Here is a 14,727-nt window from a genome sequence, read left to right on the forward strand (position 1 = left end):
GGCAATCGACAAATTCGGCACCAAATGCTGCTGGTCGAGTTACTGTTCAGCATTTACCAAGGATTTCAAAAAATTGATTTCTCTTGAACGGAAAGTCCAAATCGCAATCTGTAAAATCTTACAAGTTCCTAGTGATGTGAAGGACCTAATATCACTATTGGACAGCTCGAACTCAGCCAGACTGTCACCGCAAAGCCAACACAACTAGGGCAATAGTTTTGACTCCTAGAACGAATGTCCAACTTGTAAAAGATAAAGACAGCGAGACACTATCACCAATCGCATGGTAAAAGACGTATTCCTCCATCAATCGGCATCAATCGATATTGTCCAAATAACCACCACGATTTCTCTCTTGTTTCTCAGTGGAGCTCTTTCCCTTTCTTGTTTCTGGATCGTCTCCCTTCTCTAGTTAACAAGTGGTGCTTGAAGAAGAACAAGGAGTCTTTTTAAAGCTTTATTTGGGTTGAAGTGGCTGGGCCTCTTTTAATTCTCATTTTTTCTTCTATTTGGGCTCTTATTTTACAACATACATTATACAAAATCAACAAATAACTTATTAAAAGAAAATCCTATTCTACTGTGTACACAAAATTAAAAAAAATTAAAAAAAAAAACCAAGTTGGCCCAACCCGACCCTAAAGTTTAGGGTATTTTGGTGGGCAGGGCTTAGTTTTATTTGGATAGGGATTCTTAGATGTTGGTGTTGTTAGGGTTGGAGTTGGGTCGGGCCGTGCTAGTGTGAGCTTTTCAACACCTTTAGACCACAACCAAATCTCTCTCTCTCTCTCTCTCTCTCTCTTTGCACGAGCATGATGGGGATGAGACCCTATATTTGAGCCCGTCCGATCGACACCAGCCCAACCCATTCTCTTGGGTTATATGATATTTGGGTGTTGGGCGAGTCGAGTCTGGTCGGGTCAATCGCGCCTCTATAGGATTTCGGGTTGGGTCGGGTATCACGAAAACCCAACCCGACCCGACCCCTTTACATCCTTACACAAAATAGCCACCATCCATGGTGGTTGCCATTTACCACCAACGACGAACTCCATGCAAGGTGGTCGCCTTTTCCGAGGTGGTCAGAGCCAACCACCACAACACGGGAACAGGTTTCACTCGCGATTGGTGGCGGCAACATGTGGTGGTCACTATCGCCGTAGGGTGACCATTCCTAGGTGGTAACCAAAACAAGGTGGCAGTAACGCTGGTCCACGGGGGCCGGATCTTGCAACCCGCGCGAGGAAGATAGGAAAACTCTTAGGCGAACGGCTGCCTAAGGGGTGCGAACTCTGCGTGGTGGGTGCTTGAGGTTAGCGGCCAACAAGTGTCGACCACCATACATTGCAGTGCCATGGCACTGCTGGGTGGAGAGCAGAAACAGTAGTTTTTATTTTCCTTTATTTTTTTTTTCCGTTCCTTTATCTTTCCTAACTTTCTCAGATATAATTAGGGGTATTTTTTTCCCATCCTTATATCAGAACAGTCTATCCAGTCTTTTATCTGAATATATCCGGATTTTTAGAAAGTAAAATGATAGTATTAGTTGGATAAGATAGCTGAAAAATACAATTGTAATTTGAGGAAATAAATTACTCTGCAACTTTTTTGGAATACTAGAGAAATGTGAATAAAATGGTCCGCAAAAGAATACCGTATGAACTATATTGTCCGCAAAACTATTATTTGGAGTTATTATGGAAAATTAGATTTACTTAAAAGGTTGAAATATCATGTCTTAGACCCAACTAGGCAATCAAGAAAGGAACAATTTGATTCTTGTTAAAAGCAAGCTAATTTTGCAAAACCAACTCCAAGCAATAATAAAAGAGTTCATGGGAAAGACAAATGGCATTCTAGCTTGATGTACCTACGTCCACTCTTCCAATTCTAACGAGACGTTTAGGCTGAACTCGAATAGTTTAGTTAAGAATGCGAACACTGCTATGCTGCACAAATAGAATCTGCTGCCGTGCACGACCAAAACTATGTCTACAGGTACGCCAATATGACAGATACACCCAAGATTTTACAAAAGGGCACTCCACACCTTGTCAATCACTTCTCTCTTGGGTCTACAAATGGGTTTTACTCAGCAGTCAAAAGCTAATACAAATCTGCCCATGGTTTTTGCAGGAATAATCTCGAAATATCATCCTTGATCGCTACGAACTTCATCTTCAATTTCAAAACTCCAGCGATCGTAAATATATACCTGACAGTAGACAAGTTAATAAACAAAACACAATCCTAGTCAATACTGGTTTCAAAAAAATTAAGCTACTTTCCAAGCAATGAGGGAGCAAGTTAGTGTAAAGAAAACTAGCCTTTCGAAATATATTTGATCTACATCCAATACATATATCACTATGCTTCATTGACTAGTCTCCAAGCTGAATGTGAATACAGTGATCTTATTGAGAAAGCACCTCTTATCAAGAAAGAAAAAGAGAGAAACACGCCCACACGCTCGCGTGCGCACGCACACACTACAATCAGGTGCAGACCATGACCAATCCTAGGATCATGACTCACTTTGCGACTATCCCTTGGTTTCTTCGGTGGGCTTGGTCTAGGGAGTGTGGGTGTACTTATCAGTCTCGTGCATCAAGAGCAGCCAAACATGAGTTATAAGCTCTCCGCCTCGCCGCAACTGTTTCGCATGATGGTAAACTTGACAATTATATGCAGCATAGCACAACAGCTCCATCCAAATGCTGCTTATGATCTGCCACTTGTTGTCCTTGCCCTTCAGTGCCGCAGCCAATTCCTGTGCGTCCAACAGCACGTGCCACTCCCTGGTGATTACGGTTCCCATCTGATCCAGGGAGGCTTCGAGCACATTCTCTTCTGACGACAATGTCTTGAAGGCCTCATCGCGGTCTCTGTACCTGAGAAATGGCTTCAAATGGCGCAAGCATGCTCCAATGTGATGTCGGCAGTCGTTAGTGACAACATGTAGGGTCGCAGTGCTAGAAGGTATATCATGTAATTGGATAGCAGATCGCTTCCTTTACAGTTCGGAGAATCATCAGGCTCTGAAAGGAGGCAGATGTTAGTTGCCACGTGCCAAACGATGATGCTCTTGTCAAATGTTGTCGAGATGTTCTTTTCCAACACTTCAAGGGCTCCCTGTGTCCACTTCACATCGCCACTGAGTTCGTGAGCTTTAAGCGTCCAGTCCCCGCGTTCTGTGAAGGGCTTTCCGCGTCTGATCGCATTGAACTTTTCAATATTCTCCACCACCAATTCCTTGAGAGAGCAGGGGATTTTCGGGCGAGAGTGTATCCAATACCTTCGCAAGGTCACCTCTTTTTTGCCCAGTGGTTTGAGTATCCTTCCGATAGACCATGGCCACTCGTACAGGCGATCATCCAACAAGTTGAGTTGCCCGACTGAGTTTGACCACCTTTTCCGCTTCATATACCTTTCAACTAAGAAATTCAACAGCCTTGTCAACACAGGGCAATTTCTTTGATGATGGCTCATCACCACGATCGCCCATGGCGAAAAAGGTTGCCGAACAATTTGGTAACCTTCTAGGGCGGTGACTCCCATCAATAATACGTAAGTGTAGGCGATGTACATGTCTATCAAGAAGATATTCTTGAAATAACAGCAAATCCACACAAGGCCGAGACTAGACAGAAAAAGCTAGTGAAGCGACCGATAAGACCAAGTGGTTTATAGAGAATGGGTTGCTTGGTGTAAAGTACGTCATACATGAATCCAAGTTCGACCTCAGTTGTGATGAAGGCTAAATCACGATCTACATTTAACTGAGATTTAGATAGCGACTCGGGGTGGTATAGCCAGTTTACAATGTGTGGCTTCAAGCATTCAAACCGATAGTACGCCTTCAAGATGATCTTTTGCTCCTTCGACAATCTGAGCCTGTCGAACTTGTTGAAGAACTTGCTGACAGTTTCCTCATCGAAGACATCCTTCACTGATATGCTCGACCTCTCCCAGTAAACGGACTTGAGGGCCCACACTGTCGCCGCGGATCGGATGATCCCAGCAGCAAACAAGGGGAAGTACAAAAATGGAATGGGGGATGCGCTGTCCCAGCAGCGAATCAGGATCCAGACGACAAAAACGACCCTGACAAACAAATTCAGCATCTGCCGGATGCTGAGCCGGTTGTCCTCGACTGAATATGCGGTTATGGAGTCGGGGTTCCCAAGCTGCATCAAGAGCAACGGTGCCAGCAACCCCTCGACCTCAGTAATGTAGTCTGGTCGATCAGGATAGTTGATCTGGAGAACAGTGAGCTCGCCAAGGGCGATGGTCGCAATGTAAGAAGAGAGCAAGTAGGTGACGAGGATGATGTATCTGACGGTGATTGAGGTCATGTACCTCCGGCGGCTGCCGAGGATGGCAAGGGTGATCTGGCATGTAAGGCTCATAGTGACCAGCCATTGGACGCCCCAATCTTCCCATAAATCTGTGAACATTGGCCATAGTGCACCGACTATGGATGCTATCAGATTGGCCTTTTTTCATGGGGATTTTAAGTCTTCTGCTGTTCTCTCTGAGAAATAAAAATGCAAGCCAAACTCGAAAAGATGAGAATGCATAAACCACCTTGGACTCATTGTAAAGACTTAAATATGAATCTCTAAACTTGTTACATTCATTCAATATGTTCAGTTAAAGTTTTGGGATCCTAGCACTGGTCTAAATCTTTCATTAGTTTGAATGAGATTAATTACGTGTTGCTGTCCTGCAGGAGCAGATCTCACTAAAAAAGAAGAAAAAAAGATAAAGAAGTTTCAGAAGTCTAGAAGCAATAGTTACTAGTTTTGCTATAACTGATGTACGGCATTGATATGCTTGATGAGATGGCAGACCACAGAAGGACATTCAAAGAAGCGACTCGTATTCAAACACACTGCCAGAACAGAGAAATGTTCAAAGAGACAAGAAACTAATGACAAGATCATGAACTTTCTGGAAAAATAGAGGTAGGAAGTAGTCTGGCAAGAAATCGAAACCTTTACTAATGCTGGGTGACTCCCAAGATGCTGCCAAATTAGGTTCCTGCTGAGAAGAGAAATGGTACTGAATGTGTCTGTGCTCCTGACCCTTGTGGGAAAGCTTAGTTTATCCAATTCTGAAGAGAAGATGAGAGAGATTTTAAAAGGATGGAGAAAGCAGAGAACTGATTACTTACTTGTGCCTTTAATCTGTGATTCTTTTTCTCTTTGTTGGGCGTTTGCCAGCGACCAGCCATGTGCAAGACTTTTTAACTTTACATTATTCGGTCGATGAATTCTCGAGGAATACAGCATGTGATTCTTGCACCCAATTTTAAACTCTGATTGAGTTATGCAAAGAATTACATGTTAGACTTTTGGGATAAGAATCACCACAAAGTCACTAAACTATTGCAAATTATACAATCTAATCCCTAAACTTTCAAATTTTCTTTATCAAGTCTCAACTTCCTAGGATCAAATCGGTACACCGTAACTACGTACAAATTACCATAATTACACTATTGCCCAAATTTTAAAATATATCTTCATTCGACTCCATTTCTTAAAGCATCCTAAAATAAACTAATCGTTTTTCTACCTTTTTATCCTTTAGTGTATTTAAGTATATTGTAGCTTCTGATTCTTTAATAGTAAAAGTAGGATCTCAAATAGAGATATATCGAGTGGATATTCCTACTATTTATATCGAAATGTATTCATAGGAATTTTTAGAAACGTTATTAATTTAACTATATAAATTCTTTGGGTGTGTTTGTTTAGGGAGAATTGTATAATAAAGGAAAATGCATGTAGTGGAAATTATTTTCAAGGAAAAAAAAACTTTCCCCTTTTCAAATTAAGAAATTTATTTTCCTAACTTTAAACATGTATATTTTCTTTGACTGTAAATGGTTTTAATGTTGACTAATCATTTTCAACAAATTAAACACATGAAAGTTTGGAAAACTAATTCCCGGAAAAGTTCTTTCATTCAAAGGAACAGATCCATAATTGTTTTATTATATCTTTTTCTAATTTCTTAGATAGTTAAAGTTTTTGCGCTTTGTGCTTCTTATGTTTTCTTTACGGTATCAAAAGCTTAAGCAGTGAATAAAACCAGAAGACCTAGTGGGTGAAGTTTAAGTGTTTTACTTCTGGTTTGAATCATATAGTGCATAAGTCCGGCTACAAGCGGTCATGCTACTTTGAATTCGTCATGCAAGCCATACCTAGGACCGTCAGATGGGGGAATCAATTCGGATTTGGGTTGCATAAAAATGGTCTAACTCAAATTGACCAATTTAACCCGTTTTGACTGATTTACATGCAATGCAAATTTGGTTACCCAACTTGACTTGTACTTGACTCATATCGAACCCAATCCATTTACTAAAACACTTTTGCATTTAATTCAACCTATGAAAAACTATATCCACCTAGTTAACCCACTTTATACTCTTTATATGTATAAGCTATTTGAATAAAATTGCTATTTTTACTATAAGATGCTAAAAAGTTGGCTTTCAACGTCGCATAGAATTTTTAATTTTTGTTTTGATTTACAACGAAGAAAATTAGTACTTAGTGGTGAATTTATAAAATTAAAGCAACAAATAAGGTATGGAAATTGAAACTTTAATTGAATGGAATGTAAGATATTGAAGATGATTCATGTTGACTATGGATTCTAATGACAAGAACTAAGATTAGATTATTATATAAAAATGACAATGCCAAATATAACCAAGAAAAGAACTATTCCAATAACTAATAAACAAAACTTACCATGATTAATAAAAGAAGCATCGGCCCTGACCAGATCCAAGCATGGGATTCTCACTCTTCTGCCTTGGCATGTTAATAACCACCATCGCAGGCCTAGCACTAGGAAATGCAGCAGAAGATGATGATGACTGCGAAGTCGCTGAAGAAGAAGAAGAACCGCCTTCTTTCTAAACAAGTACCCCCAGAGCCAATCTGCATTATATAACCCCATAACAACATTCCTGTAGGAAAGTTCTGAGATTCTGTGGAGTGCATCCCAACGGATAAATTCTCTTCCATAGGTTGACTGTCGCCATTATATTCTTCCAAATCATCATGAATATCAATGGACTTCGAACAATCTGAACCGAGACCAACCCATTTCCTACAAAGAGGGCAAGTGGAAAGCGATTGGAACCGCATGTCAATGCAATCCACGTGAAACCTGTGATTGCATTTGGTCAAGATCCTAGCTCTCTCCCTGAACCAGCTCAGGGAGGCAAACAGCACATTCGAGACCCTCCCTGAACTCCCGGGGATTGAACGCCACCACCGGCAGAGAAAGCAGGACCTTGTGATCAAGCCAGTACGGACAGCCACCTATGGAGGAGAGGAGGTCCGGCCCTCACACGGATCCGGCTGGGCGAGGGTCATGATGCCCTCACCTGCGATTGCTGAAGCCCTGGCAACTAATGGTTGGAAGAAGATGAATGGAAAAACAAGGAAAGAGAAAAGAAAGAAAAGAAAATTAATATATATAACCGCCACCCATCCAGCCTTGCCACATAAAAAGCTAGCACCAACTGAATTGCCACACCAACAATTTCCAACTAAAATTACCCAATTACCCAAATGAATTATATTAAAAAACTATCCTAATATTTAGTGGATATCAAACTTGTGATTACCACAAAGAACCCTAGGACCACTACTATAACTAAATTGCTCAAATTAAATATTTTAGAATTGAATTGCCAGGCATACAATAAGTTTATAACTTTTTAGATAATTTTCTACTCCAATTTCTCTATTGACTAAATGTCTTGAACATTATCTATACACTCTTTAATAACTATTCTACTAATTTTTCCTCGTCTATTTGGCTTAGCCCGAAACTGATTATACCCTCTCCTTTGACGACTCCCAAGCCTTATGGTCTCTAACTAACGCAAAAAGATGAGCAATTCTCGGATACTTGGGGCTTGTTTAGTAACCATCCAAACATGCCATAATTCTAATTTTTTATTCCCGTTTGATTAGTTAATATGTTTAGTAGTTTTAGGCCATGGCAAGCTGGAGTTTCCTCGAGCTCGCAGCCATGACCGCTTGAGCTTCATCCTCTTTTTTCATTTAAATATTTAATTTTTTTTTCCGATGTGGAGCTTGGTGGACACCACATCAGCGCCACATGTCTTTCCTATTTAACAAGTTTTTGTTTATGATTGCATCTTTTGGAATTTTAAAACACAATTGCACTTTTCCAACAATTTTTAGAAATTCTAATGCACTTATCCCAAAGTAAAATGACTAAATCACAAAAAGCATGAAAGTATAAGGAAGAAAAATATATTGTTTCTTAGTGCTTGATCCAACTAGATTAGGCGATCAAGTGAATTTACATGATATCATTAACTTCATCAAGTAACCGCATTTATCTAATCAATTTGATGAGCCTCTCAACAAATTTTGTGAGCAATACTAGAGGAAAGCAAACATATTATAGATGTACATGCATAAGCTACTTATATATATAGGAGAAAATATTAAATTACTCATTTATTTAACAGTTTAAATTATTAAAATAGTTGACTGTAGTCCCACAAAACCTCACATATAAAGCAAGGAAAATATATAATGAGTGATATAAATAAGGAATCTAAAAAGATTTAAACTCAAAATCCCTAGTCTAATATCAAATGACAAAGCCAACTATAGGTTAATATTTATATATTTTAACATGACTAATTCAATCACCCATGAAGATGCCGCATGTATATAGTTTTAGCTTCTCTCCTCCTGAAAATCCTTGGAAGCATGAAGAAGAACCTTTCTCCAAGGGGGAATATTCGGTCGAGGCGGCAGGATCATTATAATGCTCTGGGATGCTCGAACGGTACTTGTTCGTCTTGTGAGCCAAGAGGAGCCACACATGAGTGATGAGCTCACCTCCTCTTCTCAGTAGCTTGGCATGGTAATACGCTTGACAGTTGTACGCTGAACAGCACAGTATCTCCACCCAGATGCTGCTGATGAGCTCCCACTTGTTGTCCATCGTCCTCAGGTCAACCACGAGCTTCTGCACTTCCAACAGCATGTGCCAGTCCACGGGGTCAATGACGTTTCCATCTGTGGACAACAATTCGCTAATTGCTTGGCTATGGTCTCGGTCCCTCAAGAAAGGCCTTAATGCACGACAAGTATGCTCCAGTGTGATGTCAGCAGTGGTGAGGGACAACATGTAAGGTTGTAGAGCCAGGAGGTAAATCATGTAATCTGATAGGAGTTTGCTTCCTGCACAAGCATCGGACTTCTTGCTTTCCACTAAATACAAGATTTCTGTCACAATGTGCCAGATAATGATGGTCTTATCGAATTCGGCTGTGATGCTATCGCTCAGTGTTTGATTCTCTTGGATGCCGTGAGTCTCGAGTGTCCACTTACCTCTTTCCGTGAAGGGCAGGAGTTGTCGTTTCTCCTCTAGCTCCGTTATCTTTCCAACCACCAGGGTCTTGAGGCACGAGGGGATGGTCTGGCGTGAGTGTGACCAGTACTTCCTGAAGATCTCCCTTTTGCCAAACCAATCAAGAACCATGCCGACAGGCTTCCACCAGCCTTCGTATAAGAGGTGGCGGTCTAACAAATTGAGCTGCCCTATCGACCTCGACCATCTTTTCTGCTTCATGCACCAATTGGCTAGAAATGGAAGGAGCCTTCATACGAGCGGAACCTCAAGGTTCATACACATCTTCACCACCGCCCAATCCGAAAACGCCAGCATCATGATTTGATAAAGCTCAAGAGATGTGACAGCCATCAGTAATACGTAGGTGTAGGTGATGAACATATCGATCAAGAAGGCATTCTTGAAGATCACAGCGAATCCACACAAGGCAGACACCAAGCACAAGAAGCCAAAGAAGCGGCCTATGAGGCCGAATTTGGTGTACAGAATCGGCGCTTTAGTGTAGAGCACATCGAACATGAAGTCCAACTCCATCTCTGTCATGGTGAAAGAGCGGTGTGCAGTGTTACTGTCGATAGACATCGAATCGTGGGATATGAACAGCGGGTGGTACAGCCAGTTCACGAGGTGGGGCTTTAGACAGTCAAATCGAAAGTAGGCCTTCAAGATATCCTTCACGGAGTCGAACTTCTCATCCGTGGGGGGGAATGCTTCGAACACTCGCTGAATGCTGGCTTCTTCTTTCACGTCCTCAGCGGTCACGCTTGAGTCCTCATCATACACGGAATAGAGAGCCCAGACCCACCCGCTGACTTCATGATTCCAACCAGGAACAAGGGGATGTACAGCCATGAGACCAGGGACGACCTGTCCCAACAACGAATGACAATCCAAACTATAATGACAACCGTAGCTCCAATGTTCAGAACCTGTCTCAATCCCAGCTGGTTATCTTCCAAAATGGACTGCATGGTTTTAGTTATGAATGCTAGTTTTTGATTAGTGATGTTGTGCAAGTCATGCTAAAGTATAGGACCGATGAAATAGTTTGATAGAGATAGTCATGATGGAGGGTTTTCCCACACAAGGTGGACCTCTCACACGGTGGAGGTATTTCCCTCACACACAAGGTGGACGGTTTACCTCTCACTCTCCTCAAATGATAAACTTACATGCCTATTTATAGGTGGAGTCAATAGCCTTCTTCCAAACACTGCATTGTTACCTGAAAATGTTTTCTTCTTTCTTCTACTTTTCAGGATCAACTGGAAATTCTAGAAAATGGAAGCGGACCATAGTAAGTTTGCCCAGCGCGATTGTCGCAATGTAAGAAAGGAGCAAGTAGGTGGCCCAGATGATGAGTCTAGCTAAAATGGACGTCATATATTTCTGACGGCTGCCTAATATTGTGAGAACAATCTCGCAGGCAAGGCTTGCAGCAACCAAGAACTGAATCCCCCAATCCGCCCACAGGCTTTTTAACAGCGGCAACACGGTGTTGATTATCGAGGAAATCCAACTGATCAAACTCATGGCAGCTTCGTTCAGGTGTGCTCACTAGACATCAATGCAAATGTCCGAGTGAGGAAAATTTGCATATTTCTTCTGAAGAATAACTACTAAGAGCTTGCACAAAACTGCATAAATGCATACATTTGGTCTGTATTGGATGCATCATATGCGTCATGATACACATGGATCAAACAGAACATGCGTAGACCTTTACAAACAAGATATGAACTGAAGAAAAATATTTTCTTGAATTCTCCGTGCTTCACTTGTTAATAACAATGACCGTCAGGCGTTATAAGTTACCAAGAACTAGAAAGGAAGATTCACAATGCAGTTAAAATTCTTTTGGGAAAACGCCACGAAAAACCTTGAACTTTGCTCAAAGTGACATATTTACCTCAAACTTTTTTTTTTTTTTTACGTGAAAAACCCCGAACTTTGCCAACCGTGACACATTTCCCCAAACTTTTTTTGACGTGAAAAACCCCGAACTTTCGTTATGTGACACATTTACCCTAAAATTAGAGGGCATTTGGTCTTTTCATTTTTAAAATTTTTAATTTTTTTTTACTTTTTAAATTTTTTAAATTCTTTTTTTCTCTCTTCCCTCCGCCGGCTGGCCGGCGAAGGGAAGCCGGTGTCCGGCGAGGGCTGCCCTCGCCGGCATCGCGAGGGTCACCCTCGTCGGCCTCGGGCTAACGCGGCCCTCGCCGGCGTCGGGCGAGGGCCGCCCTCGCCGGCGTCGGGCGAGGGCCCGCCGGACGCCGGCTTCCTCCGCCGGCTCCGCCATGGCCGACGGAGGGAAGAAGAAGAAAAAAAGAAAAAAAAAAAAGGAAAAAAGAATAAAAAGACAAAAATGCCCTTGATGGGGGTAAATGTGTCACGGTTTAAAAGTTTAGGGTTTTCGCGACTTTTTCCCAATTCTTTTTGATAATTTCATCATCCGATTATCTAACCATTATAAGAATTTATCTACTTCGTTGAGAGCACAAGCAAATATTTTTGTTTCTTTTTTTCTCTGAAACCTGTTTGTTTACACTTCCAACGAAAGTAAAAAGTATTCTTATTTTCTGTCAAAATTTTAAAAAGAATTCAGAAAAAAATTATAGGTAAACCAAGAAATTACCCAATAAATGTTGTGAAAGTGTCGGGAATTTTGTTTTTAAAACAAATAAAGATCCAGTAGCCCAGAACATTTTACGTTAAACGAAAAAAAAAACTTAAAAGTCAATTCAAATTCAAAGAGGAGGTGTCATGATTCAAAGTGACTCGAGCAAAGAAAAAGTCACTTCATGATTGCCTTCCTGCCCATTTCTCTCCGTGTTCATCAAATGAGAAGTCACTTCGCAGAGTTATAGACTGTATTTTCTTTTGCAATTTTTTATTTTAGCTTACACCTCCTACTTTTTTTTTTTTTATTTTTGGTGATGTACTCAACCAGTTCTAAAATGACTAATAACTAAAGGAAAGAATGACCTACTCCAAGTAAATTTCCCAATTACATATAAAAAATAATGACATTTTCTATTTTTAGCTTTGCTTTCTTGGATCTAGTAAGTTTTCACCACTCTTATAAAAAATGGACCATGTGCCATGGGCTTGGGGAAGCGGAATTATTGATCTTCCACTTGGGTTTATCACCGTAAATACTTACTTTGGAAATGGTAAGTACAAAAGAAAAATCTAATATAAGGTTTTCATTGTATTTTTCTTGCATATTTGAAATGGTTATAAGATAAATCTTTAGTTACATATAATTTTTGCAGAAATTAAAATTCTTATTTTTAAAGAGAAAACAATTATTTTCCCAGCAAAAGTACATTTTTGTACTTTTGAGTTTTATCCAATTTTTACTGGAGCAGGTGTGAACCCAATAATGGACCGGGTGTCATATTCTTGGTGAGGCAATCATGAAAGCACCAAAAAGACATAAACGGTAACAGCTTTTTGGCCATTCACATAATTTTTCGTGCTTCAGTAAAAACATACATAATTTTGAAAGGTGATTATCTCGAGTACTTTTAATCATTTAAAGGATATAAATCTCCATTGCAATCTTTTGCAAGATCCGCATATTGAAGAAATTAATGTTTGGTAAATCACTCTTCAATATAATTTTTATTTGAGAAAAAAGAAATGAAATATCGTTTTTAACAGAGCTATCCCAAAATGAGCCATTTGTAGGGAGACTGCTCAAAAGTTTGATCTTTTTTGCTTTGGAACATATGATGAATTAGTTGCCTAACCGAATAATTCCGTTTTGGGCTTTTCTTTTTATTAGGCTCCACATTCTGTTGAAGTTCTCTAATGGTGAATTCTCGACAAATTCTTTAGATGGTGGCTTTTAAGTTTATTCTGTCTCTACCTTTCATTATTATCTTTCCAAAGTAGTTTAAAAAAGGAAAAAGGGAAAAGGTAGAGGAAAGGCATTACCGGAGTATTTAGTACACTACGCGCTCTTTTGGTATCACCGTGGAACCCATGACTTGTTGGCTCCACAGGTTCTAAAATACCTTGTACTCAAATATTTTGCATTGAACAAAAATTGTCTACTAACACATTGAACATTCAACATTGAGAGAGAGAGAGAGAGAGAAGATTACATGTTAAAATATATGTACATGTCTAATAATAACATAATCCAAAAACGTTAAAAACATCAAAAGTAAAAGTTAAATAGACAAAATCAGCTTCTATCTATCATCACAATCCATGAGTTGAGATGAAAACCCATCATGGTCTATAAAGAACATGGATGAAAATTTATTAGAGCAGACATAGCCAAACTCGTCACACACCCTCACTAACGTGCGTGTGAGAGACAGAGAGTTGGATAATTGTTTTTCAAACGAGGTTGAAATCTATTGATCAATTAGAGTTTTCACACATCTAAATATGAAAAAATTTCATAAAGAAAAAGACCAAGCCATGAATAATTAAAAGCATATTTAAACATTTAAAAATATATTATGCAAGGGTACACGATGTTTGGTTTAGGGTAGTACCTACATTATACTCACTTGTTCCAAAATTAATTCGATTCTACCCTGCGAGTTATAATACTTTGAAATCTATCCTATCATATTTGGCAGGTTCTCCTGTACAGCCCCAGTATTTAGTCTTGAACGAAACTAATCCTTACTTTGGGTCTGGGACTTCTTGAACTGGGGCTTTTCTTAGTTCATATTTTTGGTAATTCTATCACTTGTAAGCTTTGGGAAAGGTGATGGAAAAGATTAGTCACTCCTTGAGAGGGCCACACGTCAATATCCCAATGGCCTTCTACTATGTGCACCAAAATACTTATATAGCATTACAATAGATGACTTTAGGTGCAATTGCTCTTGGATGTTCAAGTAGAAGTGGTTTTACAACTCTGAAAATAATTCCCGTTACCCTACCATATTTCACAACCTGCATGTTTCTTAAATCCCTTTCACAAAGGAAAGATTGCATTCAATACCATCTCCGTCACACCTTTCCGAACCTAGCAATCTTCAAATGTCAAAATTGACAGGTTGCGAAGGAGCAGAGAAATGTCAATCTATTTCATGAATAAAAAAAACGAACAGCGAAAACGAAACTAAACATGGGCTGTATATTGTAGAGAGTGTGGTTAAGTGTACTGACTAACAAATTAAAGTATGATGTCACTTGCCCAAACATCCAAAGCACAGAAAGTATGCAAACCTTTTTTTTTTTTTTTTTTTTTCAGGAAATATTATGGATTAGTAAGCGCAACAAACAAATTCAAGCTAACTAAAGTAACAGGAAAGAAAGAGGTGC

General features: G+C 39.9%; 1 protein-coding gene across 2 annotated transcripts; it reads right to left on the reverse strand.

The window, feature by feature from the left end:
* Positions 1–2,358: 2,358 nt before the first annotated feature.
* Positions 2,359–6,873, reverse strand: LOC104439129. 2 transcript variants are annotated; one of them, XM_039308525.1, is made up of 3 exons: positions 6,768–6,873; positions 4,998–5,116; positions 2,359–4,534 (listed from the first exon to the last, which is right to left on the reverse strand). In XM_039308525.1, exon 3 carries the CDS (start codon positions 4,455–4,457, stop codon positions 3,594–3,596), a length of 864 nt encoding a protein of 287 aa, XP_039164459.1. In that variant the 5' UTR covers positions 4,458–4,534; positions 4,998–5,116; positions 6,768–6,873; the 3' UTR covers positions 2,359–3,593. The 2 variants fall into 2 exon arrangements, with proteins under 2 accessions (XP_039164459.1, XP_010050541.2); XM_010052239.3 differs by lacking the exon at positions 6,768–6,873 and having other exon boundaries at positions 4,998–5,375.
* Between the last annotated feature and the right edge of the window lie 7,854 nt (positions 6,874–14,727).

The sequence above is a fragment of the Eucalyptus grandis genome, chromosome 3 (genome assembly GCF_016545825.1).
Source record: "Eucalyptus grandis isolate ANBG69807.140 chromosome 3, ASM1654582v1, whole genome shotgun sequence".
Lineage (NCBI taxonomy): Eukaryota > Viridiplantae > Streptophyta > Magnoliopsida > Myrtales > Myrtaceae > Eucalyptus > Eucalyptus grandis.

Coding starts and splice junctions, on each gene's coding strand:
- LOC104439129 (XM_039308525.1), bottom strand. CDS start 4,457: ATGTTCACAGATTTATGGGAAGATTGGGGCGTCCAATGGCTGGTCACT.